The sequence below is a fragment of the Ochotona princeps genome, chromosome 13, assembly GCF_030435755.1.
Source record: "Ochotona princeps isolate mOchPri1 chromosome 13, mOchPri1.hap1, whole genome shotgun sequence".
Lineage (NCBI taxonomy): Eukaryota > Metazoa > Chordata > Mammalia > Lagomorpha > Ochotonidae > Ochotona > Ochotona princeps.
Window position 1 is genome coordinate 32,459,549 of NC_080844.1, and position 26,175 is coordinate 32,485,723.

The following is a 26,175-nucleotide window of genomic DNA, read 5'->3' on the forward strand; positions in this document are numbered from 1 at the left end:
AGCTGAACTGGCCTGAAGCCAGGAACCAAGAGCTTCTTTTAGATCTCCCAATTCCCAAGCACTTGGCCCATCCTCCGTTGCTTTCCCAGGCACATTAGCAGGAAGCTGGATTGGAAGTGGGGCAGCTGGGATTTGAAGCGGCACCTGTATGGGATTCTGTGCTGTAGGTGGAAGCTTACCTGGCTTTGCCACAGTACTGGCTCCATTCACTAGTTTTTAATAATGAAGATTTCTTCTTATTATGAAGCAGTGTATATTGACTGTACGGAATTCAGACAGTATGAGTAAGCCATAAGAATAAAAGTAAAATCTTGCCACTACTTTTTTATGTCTATTTCTATGTCTGGAGCAGGTTGAACCACATGAAATGTAGAACTAAAGTTGTTAAAATGAGTCATACATACAGTTTAATGCACATAGACACACAAACATACGTTTTATTTTGTACTTACAAAGTCAGTTTTAGACAAGGACAAAAATTTCTTGCTTTCAGAGTTTAGGAATAATTTTTCTTTTTTTTTTCAACATCTTACTCAAGTTGTATTATTCTACATATTACTGAATTAGCAAACTTTGCTTAACGTATTGCGTTAGAGGAATTGGAAATATGGACTAGTGTTGCTTTTGAATTCCCTCCTACCTGGACCAGTTTAATTTGGGGGCTGGACATCTGCTGGCAGAAGCTGGCACTGGGGGCTAGTTCTGTCAAGTTAAACCACAGAACCACCTGGAGAGTGCATAATCTGGGAGTGGGAGTGGCCTGGGAGGGAAATAGTGGGCTCCTCCCTCTTGGGTTACTACCCCCAACGGGAGGGCGCAAAAACTAGGACAGGGGCTGGAGTGGCTAGACAGAGACACCCAACAACATCTGTGAAGGCTGGATAGTTGATCTGGTTAGATGGAACAAGGTTTTAATACCCATTGACATGTATGAGAGCAGAAGGGGATGTGGGACAGACTGGACTAGTCTGCCACACATACTGGCAAACCAGGGTAGGGGGTAGTCCTGGTTGGGGTTATTGTGGGTCGCTCCGACTGAGCTGCAGCTCCCACTGGTTTATGTGAGGGTCGAGTATGTGCTGGGCAGAACCAGGCTGGACTGCAAACACCCATTGGTTCCAGTGGAAGACAGGGATGGAAACAGAACCAACCCAGCAATTGCAACCACCAGCTGATCGGGGCGATGGACTGTGCCAGGCCTGTGCTTGCTAGTACATACAAGAATCTGGTCTGGGAACACCTCAGACAGAGTTTCTTTGGGGATACCCCCAATTGAGCTTTCGGACTTAGAATGCCATCATCAAAAGACAGAGGACAGAACAAGTCAATCAACCACCTCAGCTATATGTTGGCAATGAAAATACTGGGCAGATGGAGACTGTAAGATGGACTGTGTTAATCAGTGGATTCTCCAACAACCGCATTGTGCTTGGAGTGGTGAGAGTGGCAGCAATTCATAACTGTTGAACTATCAAAACCACTTGAGCAAGACCCTTGGAGCATGCCGCACATCTGGGACTTGGGGTGGGTGGGAGACTGGGTAGGGCTTCTCCCTTAAAATCCCCTTTTACATCATATATATTAAGGAAACAATACAGAACTGATTGTCTTGCCCATCTTCCTGTAGTGCTTGAACCTTTTTACCCTAATTATGTCAAGATTGTCAAAAATAAAAACAAACAAACAAACAAATAAATAAATAATTTGGGGACTGGAGAACTAGGAGCCAGGGAGAGTGGGCAAGGCTGTTGTCTCTTCTTGCCGCCGCTGTGCAAGTGTCAGCACAGAGCTTATGGGTTTCACCTGTGGGATTCTTCAGAACTAGGATTTACGTGGTGGCAGGAGGTGCTAAACTCTCTTTTTCTTATTGTGACACCCTGGGCAACACTGAAGACTTCCTAGCCCAGTTCGCCACAAGAAAAAGGGCATTGTGAGTCACAGGGGGTAAAATAGGCATCCTTGGTGTGACAAGAACTTGTAGAGAGTCCTGTACTGTTGTTAGAATGTCATTTTTCCTGTCTTCTCATCCTCCTCTCTGTTCATTTTTAAATGGTCAGAATTTGCCTCCCCTGTACAACATGACCTTCTGTAATATGCACATGTTGCTGAGTCAAACTGATTAATGCATGTGTTACCCCATGCCCTTGTTTTCTTTCTGGTGGAAACAATCTCCTGCTCTCTAAGCTGTTTTCCCATCTGGAAGTCATCGTCACTACATCCACTTCTCAAGCTGCTTCCTGCCACCTAACTGGAATTTTGTGTCCTTTGGCTAATGTCTCCTTAAGCCTCGCCTCCCTGCCTGGCCTCTGATAACCACTGCTAGAAGATTCTAATTATCCCTGGAAACTTGTGCTTTTGGGGCAGTCTTTTCAGTTCATGACCATGTGATCTCTTCTTTTAGCATACCTCCGTCTTTGACTCTGTTTGCCTTGTGCCACGTTCTTCCTCATGTGGCACAGTATCAGCCTGTTCTTTTGTCTTCTACCTAACCACATTGCTGGTTTGCTGGTTTTTAGACTTCTTCCCATCTCATTAATTGATCTATTTAACATTGTCAGAAATAGTTTATTAACAAGAAGCTTAACTACCCAAATTTAGACTATACTTATTTTATGGACTGTGATAAAAGTTTAAAAATGTATTCAGGAAGAATGTATAACATGGAAAATGCTTTTATGTGAGGATGTAATTATTTTATATATAATAAGATCTCAGTTACATATTATGACATAGGCAGGAAGGAAATACTTGAAGAGTCAGAGAAGCAAACCACAAACACATGGTTTCCGTCTCTGTCTTACTGTTCACTCTGTCTCAGCTGATGCTGTCCCAGGCTACTATAGGGTTAGGCACTGTAGGGTGAGGTAGAAAGACAGGGATGCAACAAAAATCAGAGAACCTCTATGAAGATATGAATTCAATTCCTGCTTGCTTACTGAACTGACTTGGGGAAGTTTCACTGCTGTGGTCCTCAGCTGCTTTTTGTCACTCCTGAGTTATATGAGAAGTAAATGCCTCCAATGCTAACCTCAAAGTTTTTTTCAGCACCAGATGAACTAGGGAATGGGAATGCATTAAAAGATAGCTCAGTCTGTTCAAATCCATCTTTTACCATTAGTATAACTTCCAGGATTACAATTTTGTATTTGTCTTGTCTGCTGCCTGGCAGAAGGTACTCAGATCAGTATCCTTGTTGTTGAAAGCCATGTTAGGGCCCGACAGTGCTGCTAGGACCTGTGTTGGAAGAGAGACTGGAGTGTAGATTCTGAACAGATGTAGATGGTCACGTTGGTCATAGAAAAGAGAAATGTTAGATTTCTGGGCTCCATGGTAGAGTCAGGTGCTCTGGAACACACACCTCTTTAATCTAGCATTTGTTTTTCTGGGAGTATATCTTGCAGATAACTTGTGTGTGTTACAAGGCTATTTATTTATATATTTAAACATTTACTTATTTGAAAACCAGAGTTGCAAAGAGAGGCGGGGAGAAACCTCAGTTAAAGATCTTCCAGGGCTCGGCACCGTGGCCTAGTGGCTAAGGTCCTCCCCTTGATCCCATATGGCTGCTGGTTCTAATCCTGGCAGCTCCACTTTCTCTCTATCTCTCCTCCTCTCAGTATATCTGACTTTGTAATAAAAATAAAATAAATCTTTTTTTTTTTTTTTAAATAAGATCTTCCAGTCTCTGGTTCACTCCCCAAATGACCATAATAGCAAGAGCCGGGCTAGTCTACAGCCAAGAGCCAGGAGCTTCTTGGGATCTCCCACATGGGTACATGGGCTCAACCACTTGGGCTGTCCTCTGCTGCATTCCCAAGCACATTGGCAGGGAGTTGGATCAGAAGTGGAACAGCCAGGATTTGAACTGACACTAACATGGGATGCCAATTCTGCAGGTGGTAACTTTATCACAATGTTGGCCCCATAAGGTTATTAATTTTGACACAATTTGTACAATAAATATTAGAAACAGCCTAAATCCACTAGAAATAGGTGGGTTAAATAGATTATGGTAAACTGTGCAGTGGAGTAGTGCTGTAGCTATAAAAATGAGAAAGCACTCATGTTTAATATTACTGAATTGAAAACCAAGATCTAGTCTAGTGTTAGAATATGCTACCTTTTGGGTGAAAAGGGAGATTAGAATATGTCTGTTACTGCCTGTATATGCATAAAAGAACTTTGGAAAGCGTGTTGAGGTTGCAGTGGTGCTCATGTCTAGTGCGAATGAGGGGCCTAGGAGATAGACACAAAAAAAAGAAACTTCATTGTGTGTGCTTACTTTTCTTTTGTAATTAAAAACATAACTATTATTCCAACAACTTTTAGTTTTGTTTTTTTTTTTAAAGAAACTCTACTTTTGTAATCTGAAAGTAGTTGAGATTGTGGGAGACACATTACATTATTCCTACATCATGACTAGCAGCCCTTGTCCAATTATTAGTTGGATAATAAACCGTTTGTTTGTTTCAGGTTTGTGGTCAAGATTTAAAAAGAAATGGTTTAAGCTCACCAGAAAGATGCCAATCATTGGCCGCAAGGTAAGTAAAATCTCTGTGGCTCTTTCTGTTTATTAAACCTAGTGTTTTCAAAGGGAGGGGTGATTCTGTCCCCCAGCTCCAGTGGGCATTCAACACTGGTTGTGATAATGCAAGTGAAGTGTTACTGGCATCTGGTGGTCGGTGGCCAATGTGATTCTAAGCATCCCACAACAGAGACTTATCTGGGTGATAACTATAAAAGGGGACTGGTGCTGTGGCATGGTGGGTTGAACCTCTACCTACTAAGCCAGCATTTCCATGTGGGGGCTGGTTTGAGTCTCCCGTCCAGCTTCCTGCTAATGTTTGCACTTGGAAAAGCAGTGGGGGATGGCCCAGGTGCTTAGGCTCCTGCCACCCATGTGGAGACCTGGATGGAAATAGCTGACTCCTGGCTTTATCCTGGCCCTGCCCCTGCTGGTTTGGCCATTTAGGGAAAATGTCTCTCTTTCCTCTCTTTGTAACTCTGCCTTTCAAATAGATAAATCTTTAAAAAAAAAAAAAAAAGAGCCAAAATTGAGACTCCCAAACTTAACCCTTTCTGCAGCATATTTGGTCAAAGGATGGACTATTAAGGAAGAAGAATTTGAACTTTAAACATGTGACTGAAGTGTTTTTATGCTTTAGAACAATATTTGGATGGGCTGAATTTAGATATTTATCCAGAAGTTGGATGGTTACATGGTTTTGATCAGGGGTTACCAAACTTTCCATAACATCTGAGGCTCTGTGATGTCTGTTCTTACTGTGTTTGTTGGAACTTCTCAACTCTTCCTCTGTAGAGAAAAGCAACAAGAGGCAGATTGGATAAGGAATGAATCTGGCTGGATGTGTTGCAATGAAACATTCATATAAAACAGGTAGACCTAATTTGGCCCCTGGCATGATACCTGATCCCAGGTTTAGAACTGTCAAGAGATAACAGAGGGCTCGGCAGCGTGGCCTAGTGGCTAAGGTCCTCGCCTTAATCCCATATGGCTTCTGGTTCTAATCCCGGCGGCTCCACTTCCTCTCTGTCTCTCCTCCTCTCAGTATATCTGACTTTGTAATAAAAATAAAATAAATCTTTAAAAAAAAAGAGAGATAACAGAGCTGTTCTCTTGCTCTTTGCACCTGTTTGTAGTATAGTTGTTCCCTTCACCTATCTTCACTCACTGAGGAGATGTCGCCTCTACCCTTCTTGCAATGTCTTTATCACAGTGAAGATAGGCAGGTTAGGGGCCAGAGCTGTGACAAGGCAAATTAACTGCTCCTATGACTGTGGCGTTCCCTAGTGGAGCACTGGTTTGAGTCCCAGCTGCTGTGCTTCTAATCCAGGTCACTGCTAATGTGCCTGGGAAAGCAGCAGAAGCTGGTATTAAGTACCTAGACCTGACTCCGCCTTAGCCATGGCAGCCATTTGGAGAGTGAATCAGTGATTCCCTTCTTCCTCTATCATTCTGCCTTTTAAATAGCTATAGTAAATCTTTTTTTTTTTTAATTTTATTTTTTTAGGGCTATAGTAAAGCTTAAAAAAGATGAAGATAGATGAACAGGGCAGGCTTCTTGCAAGCTCTGAAGGAGTCAGATGAGGCCTTGGTGTCTTCCTCTTCCCTAGAGCCCTGCCCTGCCCTCAGCTTTCTTTTACTCTCTCCCAGCTTTACTTACCTTCAAGTTTTATTTCCCTTCTGGCTTTTGATTTTCTTTCCCTTTTCCTGAGCAAACCAGAAAAGATGGTTAATGTCCTTAGTCCTTAGCTTGAGTCCATCCAGATTGCTGTGCTTACTCTCCCAGAAATACATCTTTTCAGCTTCATTTCCTCATTTAGAGGAAGTAACTGGGGTGCTGAGGGGAGTGAGTGGGCGGGCTTCTGCTTGCTCCATAAATTACATTAAAACTTAAAATTAGTTTAGTTGAGTCTTCACAGAGTAAGGGACTCAGGCAAGAGGCTATGGTAGAAAATGACCAAGTCAAGGGCACAGTAGGATTTTCTCTTACTCTTGCATTTCTGTTGTCTTTGTCTTTCTCATGTTTCTCCTTCAATTTCCAAATTTTGAGAGACATAAATGCTAGAACTTACAACCTGTTCTTAAAGTTAAAAGAACAGAGTTAGATCCATAGAGGCTATCTGATCACCCTTCATTTTTCAGTAGCAGATTCTGAGGTTTAAAGAGACGGAGTTATTTGTTTAATGTATGTGGATGCAGGCATCGTGCCATATCCTCCTCTCATTCTGTCACCCAACACTTGTTCATTGAGTACCAACTGAGTGTCAGGTGCTTTGCCTGGTGCTAAGCTTGACTAAGCCCTCCCTCTCATGGAACTTGTATTTTAATTCCAAGCCCATAAGAATTGCCTTCTAGAATAAATGCTATGAAGAAAGTAGCTTAATAATGTGGTGGAGGCTCTGAAGTAAAGGATTGGGAGCAGCACTTGCTGTGTTTTCTCATAGGACAACATGACATTGTGACTTTTTGGTCCTTTATGATAGGAACACTGTCAGTTTTTATAGTTGTTTCTGGTGTGTGGTTGCTGTACATACTGTGTAGTTGTTAATGACAACTTTAAAAATATCTCCTTATGCTCTTATGCCCCAGATTTGCTCAGGAGTATGGTCTTGCCACCTGCCACACTTGGCCTGTGAGATATTAACAAATATGCTGTACAGGAATAGCTTTCCCTGTGGTTTCATGGGGCTGAGGGGTGCAAATGTAAGATCCTGTTCTAGTCTCATCAGTTGTGGCGAGAGATGAGAATGATCCCAATTGGAGATCTTAGATATCAAATGATAACAAATATAAAAGGTACCTCAAAAAAGATTGTGGAAAATCTGAGTTAAAACAAGTATAATTTGGTGGAAAAAAACTTTGCAGTCCATTTTGGTATAATGGACATTTTCCACGAGCTGTGGAAGACGCCCTTGTATTGCTGTAACTAGCAACCAGACATGCCTGAATTACAACACGTGTCCTTTCACCCCAGACATACGACCCAAGATTCTCTTAGCAGGAATAAGAGCCCCTGCCACTCTACCTCCCTACTTTCATCTGTTTTTCTCCTCCGATACTGTTCATTACATGAATTGTGCTTTCCGTCACTCCTAAAAATAAGCTTCATGAGAACAGAAGTTTCTTTTCACCATGTTTTTTTATTCACTGTGTATCCCTGCGTTAAGGAAATTGTTTAGCACATATTTGATGGGTAAGTGAGTGAGTAAATCAGACACAGTGACTCAGAAGCTGAGGCTGTGAGCATGGAGAAGTAACCATAGTTGATAAAGGACATGGGAGAAAGGATCTGAATTTCTTGTAACCTTCCAGGGTCAGTCAATGCAAACTTTCTTTGATACCTTAAGGAGCAAGAACACAGACTTCCTCCTGGCAGTTCTTAGTGCCTTGTGCTTGTGTGCAGGGAGTTCTGTGGGCCCTCCAAATTCCTGATGAATTCTGTGCCTTCATAGAAGGAGTTCTTCACTTACACAGGGACCAGGATCCTACTTACTACAGCTTGATTACTTTTTCTGGCTACCATTCATGACTGTACCTTCTTTTGTTATCTCACATACACATTATGGCTGCTGCCATGCCAGGAACAAGGTCCAAATACTGCCCTCAGAGAAGTGCTGAGCTTGGCAGCTGCCAGCCACATCTAGCTGTGGTGATATCAGCAAGGCAGAGGAGCAGGTTATGGGGGAAAATGAGTACAACTTTGATGTTTAGGGAGAAGGTTAGCTTTCCAGGACAACTTTGATATTTAGAGAGAAGGCTAGCTTTCCAGGCTTCTAATTGTTTTTTTTTTTTTTTAAGATTTATTTATTTTATTACAAAGTCAGATGTACAGAGAGGAGGAGAGACAGAGAGGAAGATCTTCCGTCTGATGATTCACTCCCCAAGTGAGCGCAACTGCCGGTGCTGAACCTATCCGAAGCCGGGAACCAGGGACTTCTTCAGGGTCACAAACATGGGTGCAGGGTCCCAAGGCTTTGGGCCGACTGCTTTCCCAGGCCACAAGCAGGGAGCTGGATGGGAAGTGGAGCTGCCAGGATTAGAACCGGCACCCATATGGGATCCCGGCGTGTTCAAGGCAAGGACTTTAGCCTCTAGGCCACGCCGCTGGGCCCCTAATTGGATTTTGTACATGTCAGAAGATAGCTGAATGGTCGAAATAATCGTAATTTTTTTTAAATATTTGTGTGTTCTCATATTATCTGACAGAGGCAAATGAAGGTCTTCCATCTGCTCATTCACTGTGCCAGTGCCCACAACAGCCAGGGCTGAACCTGGCCAAAGCCAGGAACTCAGAACTTCATCCAGGTTTCTCCTGTAGGGAGGCAAGGACCCAAGTACTTGAACCATCATTTTCTTCCCAGGGTGCACGTGAGCCATAAACCAGATAGGAAGCACTGTAGCCAGGATTGGGATTCTAGCCAGGCACTCTGCTATGGGATGCCATTGTCCTAAGCTGTGACTTAATTGCTGTGCTGAGCATCTGCTCTACACCTCGTCTTTTTAAGAGCAAACTACTTTCCTTGCTGCATTGAATGGACGTCATAACTGGTGTTTTCATTTTCTACTGCCCTCTTTGCTAATTGTGTCTTTCTTAATGAAGATTGAAGACAAGTTGAACAAGACCAAGGATGATATTAGTAAGCACTTGTCCTTCCTGAAAGTGAACAGAGAGTACGTGAAAGCTCTGCCCTCCCAGGGGCTGAGCCCATCTGCAGTTCTGGAGAAACTCAAGGAGTACAGCTCAATGGGTAGGTGCTTAGGCTGTGCATCATCCACTCCCTGAAAGTGGCTGGTTTGCTGCTCATTTAATGTGGGAATGCTACTCACTGGTTCTTGCAGCATGTGGTAAAAAAGGCCCACTCAGTTTCTGAAGCTAAATTTCATATTTTTAAAAATAAAATTTAGATTTATCTTTGACCTATAAAGTAAGCAGATACCAGACAGTGGAACTTGCTTCGATTTTCTTGTATAAACATGAGTAAAACGTGTGTTTGTGTTTTTAAAAACAGAGTGTGAAATACAAATCATGTAAAAATTATGAAATCAGTATAAAGGTGTCAAAAGAAAAGTCAGTGCATTTCTATCATCAAAAGATCAGCACAGGTCATACTTCTGTTGCTGTCTAGATAGAGGCACAGGTACAGAGAAGGATCTGTCTGTATGTGTTATGTCAGTGTTAGGCTGCTAGACGTGAGTGTGGGCACATACAAGTGTGATTATGATGGGAGAGATCAACAGAACAGGTAGCTTAACGTTTATGAGTATAACCTGTGGAAGTATCCTGGATTCATGTCCTGGTTTTGTCACTTACAATATGACCTTGAAGGAGTTAGTAATATTCTGTATGCCCCAGTTTCTGTGTCTCTATAATCTCTATTTACCTGAAAGGATGATTGAGATTAAATGCGACTCTGTGTGTGTAAGTGTTGGATATATACTTGGTTTATTATAAGTGCTTGATAAATGTTAGCTACTATTGCTGTTATGTACATGAACACATACATATTTATTACAGATTAAATTTGTATTATACATGTTAGAAATAAGCTTTTAAGTTTGGCATAATTTTAGATTTATAGAAAGATGGTAGCAGAGATTTCTCACATATTATTCATCTAGCTCCGCCTGATAGTAACATCCTACATAAAGATGGTACATTTATCCAAATTGATGAATTAACAATTGGTTCACTAATATTAACTAAAGTATAAGTTCTATTTCCATTTCATTTATTTATCTACTCATGTCATTTTTACTATTCCAGGATCAAATCCCTTTTACATTTTATAATTGTCATGTGGTTTTTTTTTTGTTTTGTTTTGTTTTTGCCATTAGATAGTATAAAAGTACATACAGTTCAGGAAATAGAATATATAAAGCAGGGATTAATACTCTGAGACCCATTTATTAACTGTTTCCATGGTTTTGACAACTGCTGGTTGTTCTCATCAGATTTCCTTCCCCTCAGCTTTTTAAGTCTGTGTCCACTGCCATACCCCCGGTACCAGTAAAAGAAAGGAAAATGAAGCTTTGTGTATCATTTTTGAAAGACTAGTGGCCACTGGTCTGTAGACAAACATGATGCGGAAGCAGAATCATCTAAGGAAAGAGTGAAAGTCCCACTGGCAGTGCAGCGAGCCAGAGGCTCAGCTCTCCTTAGAGCTGAAGAGGACTGTGTTGCAGAGCCTAGGGCTGTATGTGCTTTATGCTGAGCATGCTCCTGTAATTGCCTTCACACTCCCTGCTGCAGAAGGGCAGAGCCCTGTTGTAGCAGAAGAACCTGAGACGCTCACACCAGTAGGTTGTTGGGTTAATGTAAAAGTCTGTGGGTGCACCTCACACAGGAAGTGAAAAACCTGGTTGTGTATTCTGGTCAGAGACTTGGCTGCTCCTGATCTTGAAGAGCACAGCATTGGCTGCTGGAAGCAAGCTGTTGGTTTGTGTGGGCCCTTGAACCTCGGGTGCTGAGGGTTTGTCCCATATGGCGCTTTGTTCTCTGGCTCTGACCTTGCCATCACCCTTTTGTTGTGCTCTCTGCCTGCTGCTGCTTGTAACAGCTCCCACACTTGCAGTGCCTGGGGAGGACTGGAGAGAAAGAGGAAGCTGTTGCAGAAAGGCTGAAGCTCTGCAGAGACCAGGAAATCTATGCATACAAAGGGCAGTTCTGCTGTTAGAAGGCAGTGGAGGATAAGGATGCTGCTGTCTTAATGGCCCTCTGTGTTGTTACTGCCTTCCACACTGTTGATGACACTAACTGATGGTCTCTTATCTAGCTGTAGATGCTGTTAGCACCTTTCTCATATTGTTGGCTGATACTGATGGATGATCTCTCATCCTTACTGTGGTAGCTGTTTATTATTGAAATTCCTCCTTTCTGGACTTACTGTAAGAATGCCACTGGGTTTCAGTTCATCTATGTTTTTTCTTTTGTACCCAGCCAGGTGTCTTCCTGTTGCTACTTTATTAGCACCTCCCTGTCTTCCTGCCATCCCTGCCTGCTAATGCAGTGCTTTCTCATGTCTCTGCAGATGTCTCCTGGCAAGAGGGGAAAGCCTCCGGAGCGGTATACAATGGTGAGGAGAAGCTCACCGAGCTGCTCGTCAAGGTGAGTGGTTGTGGCTGGAGGGCAGTGCCACATGGGCTCTGTGTTGCTTGGTATGGCCTTGGCTTTTATCCATTCTTCTGCAGTTTGAAAAGTGAAATACGGGAAGCTTATTGACAAAACAAAAGCATAGAAGCAGAGAAAATTTCTCTTCGCTCACACATAGGCGAGTGTGTGTAATACTGTTGAAGACATCTTCAATGTGTCTGAAAGTAAAGTTGTCATATTTCCAAGCTTTCTGGGCACCTGGTGTAGCCACAGATCACCAGGGAAGGCAGTCTCATCCTTCAGGGTTTTTAATGGGATGGATTTTGTTTGGTAAGAGACAAGATGAGAACACAGTCATACTTACCTCAAATGAGTTTTGAATGCATTCTGTGATTTAGATATTGCCCAAACCCCGATTAGTTAGATACCACAGTTACTCCTTTTTGTGAATGAGAAAACCTCAGAGAATGATTTGACCTACACAGCTAAAAATCTTAAGCAAAAGTATGACTTCAAACTGGGTCTGTTTAGTGTATAATCTGCTCATTTCACTACACTTGTACCTCTTCCCTTGCTGCATTATAAAATTATTTATTTTAGTGTGTGTCTTCTCAGTGTATTGATCTTTTTTTTGGTTGAGGGACATCTGACGTTTTTTCTAGTCCCTAGCATCTTGACTGATACCTGAGAACTTTGATTTAATGGATGATTCTTTGGTATATTTCATGTCTGCTTATATTTCTTTGCAGGCTTATGGAGACTTTGCATGGAGTAATTCACTACATCCAGATATCTTTCCAGGATTACGCAAGATAGAGGCCGAAATTGTGAGAATGGCTTGTTCCCTGTTCAATGGGGGACCAGATTCCTGTGGATGTGTAAGTACGTGCAGGTAGCATGAAGTAACATTTCTCAGTTTAAAATAGATAATTTATTTAAACTATTTAAATACAGTAATAGTATGTGATTGTTGTAGGAAGAACAGATTAATTGCAGTGTTAAAATATTACTGCTAATTTTATAATCCGTAAGACTACCAACATTTTGGTATGGACTTTTGTATGTATTTTATCTCTTTATCTTTTATTAAAAAAAAAAATTCAGCCGACATAAAAGTGTTATGATAGTTTAAAGAAGCCCTACATTCATCAGATGTAAATATTTTACCATATCTGCTCTCTGCTTACTTTTTTTTAAATTTATTTATCTTTATTGGAAAGGCAGATTTACAGAGAAAAAGATCTTCCACCTGCTAATTTACTCCCCAAATGGCTACAATAGCCAGAGCCAATCCGAGCTTCTTTGAGGTCTTCCAAGTGAATGCAGGGTCCCAATGCTTTGAGCCATCCTATACTGCTTTCGCAGGTCATAAGCAGAGGGGTGGATGGGAAGTGGAACAGCTAGGACATTATTCGGTGCCCACATGGGATCGCGGTGCTTCCAAGGCTAGGATTTAGCCACTGAGCCAACACACCGGGGCCTTCTCTACTTGCTTTCTTCCCTGTTTATTTCCTTCCCTACCTGCCAACACACCTGCCTACCAGCCACTTACCTATATATAGAGTTTTGAACTACCTAGTAGTCTTCTTGTTAAACTCCTTATTTTACTGGAGCTGAAACTATATTATTTTGCTGATTTAACTTAGTTGACATCAGGAATAACAAAGGGGGCATCAATACATTTAACGACACATTGGAGGGTTTCTTGTTTCTCCTGTACTTTGTAGTACATGATTATTTGTTTCCTAAACTATGGTAGATAACTTTGGTTTCAGTTTGTCACTACCAACTAACACTGACTTTTCTAGCTTATGTAGAATAGCTAGATTTAATTCAGTATATTGGGATTGTGGCCTGTATGGTATTAATCTTTTCAAATAAATTTATAATCCTATAACGTTTCCACCTTTAATCATTAAGGAACCCATCTGAGGAACCTTACATAGTTACTTTTTTGTAAGCTCTGTGTGTATGTGTGTGTGTGTGTATGTATGTATGGTATTTATGGTTTATTTATTTGAAAGGTAAAGTTAGATGGAGAGAAGGAGAGAACTTCATCTGTTGATTCACTCCTGATTTCCGCAATGGCCAGGTTTGGTCTAGGCCAAAGCTGAGAGTCAGGAACTTCGTCTGGGTCTCCCACATGAATACAGTGACATGCATGTGGGCCATCTTCTGCTGCATTTCCCAGGTGCATTAGCTGGGAGCTGAATCAGAAATGGAGCAGTGGGGTCTGGAAGTGGTACCCATATGGTTTGCTGGTGCCACAAGCCACAGTGCCAGACCCCCACCTGGCATCTTAATTACCAAGCACCATCCCCTTAGAAACTTACTTAGGGTTTTTTTTTTTAATGATTTATTTATCTTTATTGGAAGGCAGATTTGTAGAGAGAAAGATCATCTATCTGCTAGTTCACTCCCCAAATGACTACAATAGCTGGAGCCAATCCAAAGCCAGGAGCCAAGAGCTTCTTCCAGGTTTCTCATGTAGATGCAGGGTCCCAATGTTTTGGGCCATCCTCCACTGCTTTCCCAGGCCACAAGCAGGGCGCTGGATAGGAGGTAGAGCAGCCGGGACACGGACTGGTGCCCATATGGGATCCATGTGCTGAGCAAAGGGAGGATTAGCCAATTGACCTATTGCCCTGGGCCCAAAGGCTTTTTTTAAAAAATGATTTTAGAAAACTTTTTAGTTGCTTAAGATACATAACCTATAGTGCTGGAAATAGAAGTTCTGTAATTGTTTTTTCCCCACATAACACCTATGTATATTTGAAAACACCTTCCCCCCCTCAATCTTTTGTCCCTCTGGCTTTTCTTGTTACTCAGCTGTTCATGAGCGTTGACAGATTTCTAGTCACCCCCTTCTTGTGACTGAAGGCCTTTGAGTTGTCTCTGCTTTGCCAGGTGAACTGAGCTCTCCCAGTAGAAAATGGCATTGATCTGTGCACTTTTTTTTTTAATCTGAGCTTACCAAATGCATCTCAAGCTTTGTCTAAGTCAGTATTGTACTCCTTAACAGTATTTCTTCTGTTTCTTGTTGTTCCTAGGGTCTTTATTAGTTCTGTACTGGTACATATGCTACTTTGTTGTTTTATGTCTAAATTCTCATTCTGTTAACTCAGGTTTTTATGATGTTGTCCTAGAGTGGGAAACACTTCTGAAGGGTTGTTTGTTCTGTAGCTGTTGCCTTCCGTGTTGGGCTTTAATTTTGCTTGTTAGCATCCACTCCTACCCCTGCAGTTGGTTTGCATCCTTGCCATTTTCCTGCTGCTTAACTCCTCCTAGGGTTGCCCTCTCCTGTTAATTTTGTTTGTTCTAGTTCGGGGCAGGACTCAGCTGAAGTGTTGTTCCATCTACATTAGGATCCCTGGGCCTGTCGTGAGAGTCTGGGAGAACTTAGATTCGAGCTCACTGCCCAATTTGTAGGACCAATATCCTGGACTGTTGATTCTTTAATCCATGTTGTGTCTCTGAAGTCATTCCAGAAGTTCTCACTCCTCCATTTTCCTTGTTTGCCCTTGTAGGCTTCTCCACCACTCACCGAACACAGGAGGAGGAAATTGAGGGAGCTGGTCCCTGGCTCCCCTGAGGGTTCACGGGTATTAATGAGAATACTCAGGAATTTGCTGACTGCAGTACCATTTCCAGGGTGGTAGGGTGGTATTCCCTCTGCTGCACCTTTACTTGCCATTGTGAATTAGCTTTTGTGGGTTTTGGGTGTTTTGTTTTGTTTTGTTTTTGGCTTGCTTGCTTACCAATATTTGAGATTTATTGCATCAGACTATTCATTTCCTTATTTGGTTGTCATGAGGGCAGGTTTTGTCTTTTTCCCCCTCATTATTTCAGATACTGAGAGACAGGTCTGTGGAGCAGTTTAAATTTGCCATCTTGATCCAGAAACACAGTCCTGCAGGGTTTGCGTAGCTGCAGTTGAACCCTTGTCTTTTCCATCTCGGCCTCCAGTGGATGTGTCAGGGATTGGAGGAGTCTGAGTCCCAGTGCCTTAAAACGAGGGGCATGTTGACTGCTGTCACTGACTCCATCCCTCCCTCTTGCTTGAGTATGCCTGCCTGCCCCCATCGCCATCACCCCAATCCTTGTGTATCTATTCCAAAGTGGAAAGCCAGAAGACAAGACCAACCAGCTGGGCAGTCTTTACATGGTCCCCAAGGGAGCATCTTAAATTCATCTTGGTCATGGCTCTGCAGTCTTAATTTGCTTCAGTGGTCATGATGACTTCATAGGCTAAAACACATCACGTTGCCTTAGAAACACTCTTGGCAGGTGCCGCCAGGTCTAAGCAGCATTTGAAAGGAAGCTTTCCAAGTAGGTCACATGCTGCTTTGGTTTTCTGAACAACATGCTTTGGGGTTTTTGTGCACCCTGAAGGAAGTTGAACATAACAAGTAGCTACCAGGGCCTCTCTTTTCTTACCTCATTAAGTTTCTGGATTTGTTTTTGCTTTTTGCATATGCAATGTGGGTGGGTGGGGTGGTGGAGAGAAATAGGGGGATCAGATGTTGTCAAACACAGAATTTGAGGATTAGAAATAAAAATTATAAGCAGAGTTTAGTTTTTTGCCTTTATGGTTGAAAATACGCTTGAATTTGCCTATTGATTTAGTTTGCTTTGATTAGATAGGATATTCTAAGTGGGTGACCAGGAATTTAGGGGGAATTTTGCTTAGATTATGGCTGGCCCTTCTAAAAAGGTGGTGCACTTAGAGACTTAGCTGGGGGCTTTCTCCACAGCTGGCTTGTTCCTCTTGTGATGTTCTGTGGTTTTATGCTAAGCCATAGGACATACTGCTGATTTAAGAGCTGACCTCAGCTGTCAGCATTTATCTTTCCCAGGGTAGAGAAGCAGAGTCTGGTAAATGGGCAGTGTCCCATGCCCCCAAGCTCAGTACATTGTTAGATGGATAATGGCCACATATTTCATGAGGAGCTCCTGAAACCAGAAATGACTTACCTTTTCTGAGCAGATAATCCATAGAAGTCCTGATCACCGTGATTTTGTGTTCATGGTGGATATTTTAGGGAGGCTAAAGAATCGTCCTTTCTGGTTCTCTGTCTCATGCAGCTGTCCTTAATGCCCAAACACAAGAAGTCTTATTTACCATTGAGTGAATCGTTTTCATCCTTCAGGGACTCAGTTTTCTTGGCCCTCCAGGAGCTCATGAGAGTTCACAGATGCAGTAAACAGCTGTGAAGGGATAGGTCTTCTCGTTTTGCAAGCACTTGTTCCTGGACATTATCAGAAGGAAGGTGGCTGTGATGTGCCTGTGTTGGTTATGGTTTTCTGACAGTCATGTCTGGTGTCAGTAGCTCTTGACTGAGGGTGGATCTGTTTGGTGTTAGCTGCCAGACCAGGTACTGGAGTATCATGAGCAGGTACATTTCCACCTTCCTGAGTTTGTAGTGCAATGGGGAAAACAGGACAAATGAAGAGACCTTTGGATGTTTTGTTTGAACTTGTCTGTCGGAGCAGCTTGGCCTAGTTTCAGGAAATTGTTTTACTTTATTTAAAAACGTTGGGATTTTGTTTTGATTTCATATAATCAAGGCAGCACACTTCTAAGTAGAAATTTCTGCTGTTCTGGTGTTCATGTTTGTCAAAACCACAAGTTCACTTTGGAAAGTCTGAATGTCATTTTGATTTTCTAATGATTGCATAATTTACTAAAATTATAACTTCACCATGTCACATGATTCTTCAACAGGCACTGAAATTCAGTTTAACATAAGTAATTCAGATGCTTTGAAGTAGAGTGTTAGCCTGTCCTGTCTGATAATGGATGAATTAACAAGGAAAATACAAATGGATTGTGCATAAGTGGGAGCTGGGAGGGTTTGCATGTGTCCAGACAATATAGAACTGCTGCTCATTCGTAGCAGTTTTCAATCTTCTCCTGAGCCAGGACTGAGCTCAGCCAACAAAGCCTGATTTCCTTCCTAGAAGATGCAACAATGTCTGCCTTTCAGCATGCATCCAGATCTTTGTTTCTGCCCACACTGCCAACCTCAGGGCAGGAAGCACAAGCTTGCGTCAATCCCTAACTTCCCCCTACACAAATGGCATCTCTTCTTTGTTATAGGTAACCTCAGGGGGCACAGAAAGCATACTGATGGCCTGCAAAGCTTATCGGGACCTGGCTAGAGAGAAGGGAATCAAAACTCCAGAGATGTACGTATATGTGGCTCTCTTCCCCCTCTTTGGGTTTGTCTCTTTGGAGCCCTGCTGTCTAGAACCAACCCTCTCTCCCCATTTCTACTCCTCTGGCACTTCTAGCTCTCTTCTCCTGTCCTGGCCCCTTTACCCTTGTCCTGTCCCTATGGGCACAATTCTGGGTGGATGAATTGGCCAGTTACTCCTTAAGATTGTTTCCAACTGTGCTAAGTTTATCCCTGGTGTATGTACTCCAAGTAGGAGTGATGTTGTTTTTCTTGAAGCAATGCAATTAGACTACCCTTTGAATCCTGTGAAGTTTCCTATCAGTTATCTGGAGCCTCAGACAAGCTCTCTACCTGTCTCAGGTCAATGAGCAGGAATCTCACAGTACAGCCTTGGAGGGTCCAGTGTGAACTCTGCTTGCTGGAGTGACCACTTTAGCCATCTTATGAGATTTATCCACTCCGTCACTCATGGACATATTTTGGTGTTTGGTCATACTTTCTTCTCTAGACCCTCTCTTGTGCAGTGATTGGGTTAGTGCCTTTCTCACAGGGTGGTGACTAAAGGGTTTTGTTGCCCAGTCTCATGCTAGATGATTCATACTTGGCTGAAGAGAACTCAGTTTGCCGGTCTTTCTTCATCTTGGATCTTGGTGCCTGCTGCTTACTCAGCTGTGGTGGAGATGTTTTCCCTAAAGGGCACAGATTCATTGCAGGAATGGAGTCACTTGAGAGAGGTCTAATAGCACATGATTAGCCATGACTCTGTTCCCTTTTCAATGCTGTTTGAAACATGACTTCCAAATGATGTAGGGGAAGTGAGTATTTGAGAGTCTGGAGTTCTGTGTTCTCTCACAGCAGGAGGGGGGCCTGCTGCTGTGATGCTTGGTGGCCCAGCAGCCTTGTGTCTCTGCCCTCGTGTGCCTTGAGTCAGGACACTGCCTCTCATGATCAACCCTGGTGACCCTTTCCCTAATACTGTTCTCACCCAAGTGCTCCATCCCTTAGCTTTCTCCTGTTAGCACTGATTTGTGCTTCAGATCTCTTGAAATGGAAATACTTCCTTTAAAAAGGAGACTTATTTATTTGAAATGCAGAGTGACAGAAATTTTCTATTTGCTGGTTCACACCCCCTAAATGGCAAAAATAGATTTGGGACAGATGGAGACCAGGAGCCAGGAACTCCATTCTGACCTTCCACATAGGTGGCAGGAGGCCAAGTAGATAGTTCATTTTATGCTGCTTTCCAAGGCATATTAGCAGGGAGCTGGAGGGAACCGGAACCAGCACCTCTGATACGGGATGCAAGCATAACCCCCTGTGCCACAATGCCAGCTGCTGAAAATACTTCTGAGTTCCCTTTCTTATTGCCAAAAATGATTTTAACTGGTAGGGAAAAGGTTTCTACAGAAAATCAGTAGATGAAACTTGTAGTAGTTTGGGGGCAACAGGTCACATGTTCATTCCTGGCAGTTTAATTTAGCTATTTGCCTTGTCCATTTTGAATCCTTTTTGGGTCTGAATTTCCTTTTTCTCCTCCTCCAATCTGACCCCATTATCTAGTGTGGCTCCCGTAAGTGCTCATGCTGCATTTGACAAAGCAGCCAATTATTTTGGCATGAAGATTGTACGGGTCCCGCTGAACAAGATGATGGAGGTGGACGTGCGGGTGAGTCCCCCAGCAACTAGCAGACAGGCAAGGCCTTTCTGATTGGGTTGGGGCTACCTGAACATCAACAGCTGCTGCCAGTAGTGTTGACCCACCACAGCTTCAGACTTATCACAAATGCATGGATCCTGAGGGGAGTGACCTTGTCCCTGACTCAGCGCTAGAATAGCCTGGGTTTTGCTTCGCGTCAGCACTTTCCTTTCTTTTCTCTTTCTGAAATGGACCTGGACTGACTTGTCCAAGACTCTCATTATGGTTTTGATTGCTCTGAATTAGTCCCATGCCGTTATAATAGACATTTTTGTGCCACACTTTTGTGTGGAAGACCTGTCTAGTTTTATCAGGAGCACACAGAAGTCCTGGAGGTCACGGAAGCCATGTTACTGCCCTTCCCAGACGAGGAGCCAGACTGGCTTTTAGTTCATGCAGGGTTTCTGCTGGTCGGTTGTGGGGCTATGACTCCCATTTGAATCTCTACTGCTTCTTAGCTTGGTATTGATCTCAGTTCCCCCTAGATGTAGCTACCTGGACTTGTTCATGTCCCACCCCTGTGGAGGGGGATGGCCTTCTCCCAGATTGGTAGGGCGGGATGGGCATGCTAAGCTCTGCTGTCCAGATAGCTCTTGGCAGCCCAACTGGGGGGAAAGATTATGACACAGTCCTCAGTGTTGCACCTTAAATCCATAGGCAATGAGAAGAGCCATTTCCAAGAACACAGCCATGCTCGTCTGCTCTGCTCCACAGTTTGGTCACGGCACGATTGATCCCATCCCCGAAGTGGCCAAGGTATGTCAGAGAAGTGGACTATGCTCATAGTCATATTGAGCTTCTCAGACTAATGGTGTCATGCTGGGTGAATAGAGGTAGTTCCACGTTAGGTGCAACTGCACTCATGAAAACAGCTCCCATCAGCCCTGGGATGAGCCCTGCAGCTCTGGAGCCTCTGTCCACCTGGCCTTCTCGACAGGGGAAGGGTGGTACAAGCCAAGGCCTGTCTTAGGCTGGATGTTCTGAAGTAGTATTGACTTGTAGATGCATGTAAGGAAGTAAGCTGCATTTATCAGCACACTCCCAAGAGGGTGGTATTCCACATGGGGCAAGTCCCAAGCATCTTCTCTGCCCCCTCCCGCTCTGCTGTGACTAAAGCAGGGCCTTTTCCTCTCGCCACGGGTAGTGTTGGTCAGAGCTATATCCATTTCCTACTTGATTTGGCAGTGAGTTTGTGGTCATGCATATCAAATAGATAGCATGTAGCAGAAGAATTACTGCAGACTAAATACATTTCAAGGATAAACTTTGCTGGCAATGTTAAAAATGGCCAGGTGTTTAAACATGGAAACCTGGCACAAAGCAGCCTGACGCTGATACCTTCCCAACCACCTGTGTCCTGCAGAATTCTTGTGGTTGGCATTACAGATGAGCAACTTTTATGTCTTTTGTTTTTGAAACTAGCTGGCTGTGAAATACAAAATCCCTCTGCATGTGGACGCATGTCTCGGGGGCTTCCTCATTGTCTTCATGGAGAAAGCAGGGTACCCATTGGATCGGCCGTTTGACTTCCGGGTGGAAGGTGTGACCAGCATTTCAGCCGATACCCATAAGGTGAGCCAGGGAGGCAGTCAAATGTGAGCAACTAGTTATTTTACTGTTAGCAACAGAATAAAGTGGCTTAGGCATGGTGTCCCCCAAAAGTGTAAAATGGCATCTGGGGGTTGCTCTCACAGGTCAGCTAGTCCAAGTGACAGGGTATGTGGTGGAGGTGACCAGCAACAGTGGGAAGGGCCCAGTAACCTTCATCTCACACTGGCCAAGATACTTTCTATGTACACTGATCATGTATAACCTGGACATGCTGACCTAGTGGCCCTTGTAAGAAGTGGTTCCATGGAGTCCTGCTTCGGAAGTTGAGGAAGTGCAGGTGATCCTGGACCTTCTGGGGAGTGCCATGGCTCCTGAGCTGAGTGGTCGGGGCACCCTGTGGACAGAAGGAAGAACCTGTGTGCTCAGGAGTGTCTTGTAGAAGGCGTGGGAAGCAGCCAGGTCTACCAGCCTTGGTGCAGCACAGGGAGGTCTGAACACACGTCCAGGTGTGGTGAAAGTATTACGTCTGCCTGGCTTAGCGCTGCATTTCTAGAGTGTGCTTTAAATTAGAATATATAGTAAAGACTTGCTTTTAAAGCTGTGCTTGACCTGCAGCAGATTTTTTAGTCAGAATCTGTTTTTACCTTGCCCTCGGACAGCTGCTTTGCCTTTTTTTTTTTTTTTTTTTTTTGTTAACCATCCATTTTCTGTGGTTTGAGGGATGACGTTACTTCTGTGTTAGCTTCCAAAGAGTAACCTAGCAGGGCACTTTGCTGTGTGGAAACTGATTACACACATTATCTCAAAGTTTTTAGATTCTGCGCACCATCATGTTCTTAAAAAGAAGTACAGCATCAAGCAAAAAATCACAGGGAGATGGTCATTTTAATTGTTCCTAGTTCCTTCAATTCAGTCTTTCCTGGGTTTTCAGTAGAAATTTATCCTTGTTTGCATTTGGACATACTGCCCCAGAAAAACAGGTTAAAGAAGGAAACCACACATTGGATGTGAAAGGGACTAAGTAGCCCATTTACAGGGCTGTTCTCAGGCCTCAGCTGCCTCATCCCTGACAGGGAATTTAAATTTCATCTCTGAAGTTCCTCGTCCCCTTTAGCGTTCTGAGTTTGTGCCCCTCACAGGGGTAGAAGCATTGCAGAGCAGCTGCCGGCTACATGGGCATTACTCTGGAAGAGCTCTGCCAGTCAGAACTCCACCTTCACCTGTCTGCTTCTTTCCCTCAGTATGGCTACGCCCCGAAAGGCTCCTCCGTGGTGCTGTACAGTGAGAAGAAGTACAGGAATTACCAGTTCTTCGTTAGCACGGATTGGCAGGGTGGCATCTATGCTTCCCCAAGCATCGCAGGCTCCCGGCCTGGGGGCATCAGTGCAGCCTGTTGGGCTGCTTTGATGTACTTTGGTGAGAACGGCTACGTTGAGTCTACCAAACAGATCATCAAAACGGCTCGCTTCCTCAAGTCAGAGTATGTGTGCATCGTTTCAATTCTGCCTTTTCAGCCAGTGGGCTCAGGGCATCTGCCTGGCCACATTTCCCGTGGCCCTGGGCCATTTGCCATTGCCTGAGAGATGCAGGATTTAGGACAGCAGTTTAGGAGCAATCTTGGGAGTATCTGAAGAGGCAGGGCCGTGTGTGGTGGTCATCCTGTTTCTGAGGACGCCTTTTAACAACAGGTAGCCCTTCCTGGTGCTGCCGTACAATCCAGTGGTTTACATAGTGGCTCTGAAACTAGAGTGAGCACCCCCATCACCTGGCTTACCAGAATTTCTGATGCAGTAGATCTGAGAGGGGGCTCTGAGGATTTCCGTTTTTAGTAAGAGCCCAGGAGACAATGATGAAACTGGTCCAGGAATCGCCACCTGGAGAAGCACTGGGACAGGGACAGAATTGGAAATGAGAAGGGAACGAGGTGGGGGAGAGAAAGGTGATGAAATCTAGATGGGGTAGGCGGAGAGGCAAGGCTGGAAGTGGCTGCCTGGTTCATCTAATGTGCCTCTTGGTAATATTACCTGCCAGACACTTTACAGAACATAGGCCTGTGTGCGTGGAAAAAGTCTTCTTGCATTTCCACCAGGGCCTTGAGTTGTGAGCCACTGTATAGTTTCTGGCTTTGGGGATTATTTAGATGATCGATTTTCTTTGACTTATTTATTTATTTGCTTGCTTGCTTATTTATTTATTTATTTTGCTGTTGCAGAAGATGGGGAATTATTTTTCCAGGATTTTTCGTTGTTGTTTAATCCCTAAGCCATTCCTGGGGAAATGTCATTTTGGAGTTGAGTTAGAGAAATTAGAAGCCACTGATTTGGATTTGTTGGGTCTAATTAGGAGAGGGCCTTGGGATATTTGCAGTATCCTGTGATTCTGGTCTCCGTGCTATCCACTGGTAGTAAGGTAACCTTATTTCAGACAGTGAGAAGAACAAAGCCCCTGAAGACTAGATTGTACTGTGAGGGAGACCTGAGACTTGGTTAAAGTGACAATAATCAGAGGACAGTCTGGCTGAATTTTGTTTTTGTTCCTTTTCTTTGTTTAAGACTGGAAAATATCAAAGGCATCTTTGTTTTTGGGAATCCTCAGTTGTCAGTCATCGCTCTGGGTTCCCGTGAATTTGACATCTTCCGACTTTCTAACCTGATGACTGCTAAGGGCTGGAATTTGAACCAGTTGCAGTTCCCGCCCAGGTAAGTTGGAGAAGCCGCTTTCCCTTCCTGGACTCCAAGACTCAGAAGAACTCTAGTGGTCTGTCGGTAGCCTAAGGTGCAGTTTGGCTGTCTCAGCCCAGCACTTCAGGAGCAGCTGTAATGTTGGTAGGATTTCCATTTTGCTGCTACATATCTGAGATGGAAAGAATACCACAGTTAGTTTTCATCTCTGGCAGAATCAGATGATCAGCCCTAAGGCATTTCTGTCACTCAGCACTCAGCGTGTTCTTAGACAAAGCTCATCACCTGGGTCACTGATGGTTTAATTCTGCTGTTGTCTGTGGGGTGCTTCTCTGACACCCAGTCTTCTGTTACATGTATGCGTTTCTCACTGCAGCTGAATGATTGGGTTGGAGTCTCTGTGTGCAGCTCACTCTCACATGTGTTCGTGCCATACCATTCCCGTCTGGACTCTTCACAATTCTTGTGTGTGCCAAGTCCTTACTCCAGGGCGACTTGGAGCACCTTCTTTGCTTGCCATCCTTCAAGACTTCAGCCATGTAGTCCTTTCCTTATGGGATTGTAGCCTCTTAGTGTCCCATGGTGGTGGTGTGTTTTAAAAAGCAGTAATTGACAGTTTACAAGAGGGAGAGGTGGGACAGAACAACTGGCTGTGGTTGTTGATCTTGCTGCGAGGCCCTGGTTCTACCCCAGGACTTCAGCTTCCTGGTTTCCTTGGAGCACTTGCAGGCCAGTGAACCTGTCAGAAATAATGTAGTGCCAGTAATTCCCTGTACTGAAGGGTGCATTATTTTAGAACACTTCTCTACCTTTTTTTCAAGGTGTATCTCTCCTTTCTGTTTCTGTTCTCCCATAGTATTCATTTCTGCATCACATTAGTACACACCCGGAAGCGAGTAGCCACCCAGTTCCTAAAGGATGTCCGGGAATCTGTCACCCAAATAATGAAGAACCCTAAAGCAAAGACCACAGGAATGGTAAGGACTCTTGGAGATGGATTTCTCTCAAGAGTTAAGGGGTTTGAAAGAATGGAATGGTCCCAACTCTCTTCCTGCCCCTTGCCCTGCAGCCCTAGCCTCTCCTTTGTTCATTGGAAAAGATATATAAACATGCTATAAACTAGCATCTGCTCTCAAAGCACAGCTGGTGGTAACATCCATTTGAAAAGACAGTTTTGATTCAGCAAAGGCAATAAATGTGTTTTCTCTGGAATTTTCGATAGCAAATCTCATAGAATAGTTTCTTTATGCAGGAAAGCAGACTGGAAAGTACCTGTGAGAAATAAACAATGCCAGCACGCCAGCTGGCTTTCTGCCAGAGTGATGCCGAGGGGCTGGCACCAGAGGAGAGGGGGATCGTAGCCCTAGCTTTGCTTGTCCCATCGTCACTAATGCCGTGCTCTTGGTTGGATTTGTAGGGTGCCATCTACGGCAATGCCCAGGCCATCATTGACAGGAATTTGGTTGCGGAACTGACGTCCGTCTTCCTGAACAGCCTGTACAGCACAGACACGATCGCCCAGGGCCCCCAGATGAATGGGGCTCCAGAACCCCGCTGAGCCCACACCTGTCTGGCCCACAGGGGCCTCTGACCTTCTAAGGTTCTAGGGAGTATGGAAGAGCCATGCACAACTTGTACATCTGGTTTTGGCCTGGAGCACCACCAGGTAGACCACAAGACAACTCCAACCTCAGGATTCCTGTCCCTCTTTTTGTTGTCTTTCTGTGGTTTCTAATTTAAATGCCCCAGGAGATTCTGTCACATAATGAATTTGCCCTTCTTATAGATGTTACCGTAGGAATTACTTTAACCTCTTCCTTCTCTAACTTCCCTCTGAGTTTCCCTCACCAGTGGTGTAGCAACTCTGCCCTGTGGGGTGTGAGAGCGCCCTGAGGCTTCTCTGTTAAGTCATTGCAGGCTTGGGGCTGGTTGTCACAGATGGTTCCCAGGTGGCGTGGGCACTAAGTAGGGACTTCTCCAACACTCTGCTCCAGGGTAGGTTAGCTCTCTGGCTCAGCGTCTCTCTGTCTCTCTTCTCATGACTGCTTTACTTCTGTAGGATGCAGCTTGATCAGCTGTTGTTCTCTGTTAGGACTGGAGCGCTTGAGCCACTTGCCCCAGTCTCCCAGGGCAGAGTTTGGAATACACCGGTTGTCCCTTTCTGTACCTGCAAGGCCCCATTGGACACTCATTGTCCAAGGCACCCATTGGACAGTTGCCACTGTCCTTTTTGCAACCAGATTCCCTTTAGTATTATGGACCATGACGATAATGCAATTTCCAGAGACTTTAGGACTTTCTGGCAAGACACTGCTTCCCTGAATTGGCAGTTACTGGTGCACACCTGAAACATCTCCTGGACAGAACAGAGACTAGTTTCTCTGCTTTTCTGAACATCCCAGTAGCTAGAGCATGCAGGTCCGAATACATGTCACCAAAGTTGGCGGCGGTCC

General features: G+C 44.0%; 1 protein-coding gene across 4 annotated transcripts in view; it reads left to right on the top strand.

Annotated features, from left to right (window-relative positions):
• Nucleotides 1–25,914, top strand: part of SGPL1 (sphingosine-1-phosphate lyase 1) — a 72,398-nt gene extending 46,484 nt beyond the window's left edge. For all 4 annotated transcript variants that reach the window (XM_058671498.1, XM_058671501.1, XM_058671499.1 and 1 more), the window contains exons 4-15: nt 4,474–4,541; nt 9,126–9,273; nt 11,554–11,630; nt 12,365–12,493; nt 17,716–17,804; nt 19,355–19,460; nt 20,148–20,246; nt 20,913–21,062; nt 22,283–22,521; nt 23,594–23,740; nt 24,579–24,699; nt 25,140–25,914. In XM_058671498.1, the coding sequence (XP_058527481.1) occupies nt 4,474–4,541; nt 9,126–9,273; nt 11,554–11,630; nt 12,365–12,493; nt 17,716–17,804; nt 19,355–19,460; nt 20,148–20,246; nt 20,913–21,062; nt 22,283–22,521; nt 23,594–23,740; nt 24,579–24,699; nt 25,140–25,280 (1,514 nt within the window). In that variant the 3' untranslated portion in view covers nt 25,281–25,914. The remainder of the gene's footprint in view (nt 1–4,473; nt 4,542–9,125; nt 9,274–11,553; nt 11,631–12,364; nt 12,494–17,715; nt 17,805–19,354; nt 19,461–20,147; nt 20,247–20,912; nt 21,063–22,282; nt 22,522–23,593; nt 23,741–24,578; nt 24,700–25,139) is intronic.
• Nucleotides 25,915–26,175: the final 261 nt, after the last annotated feature.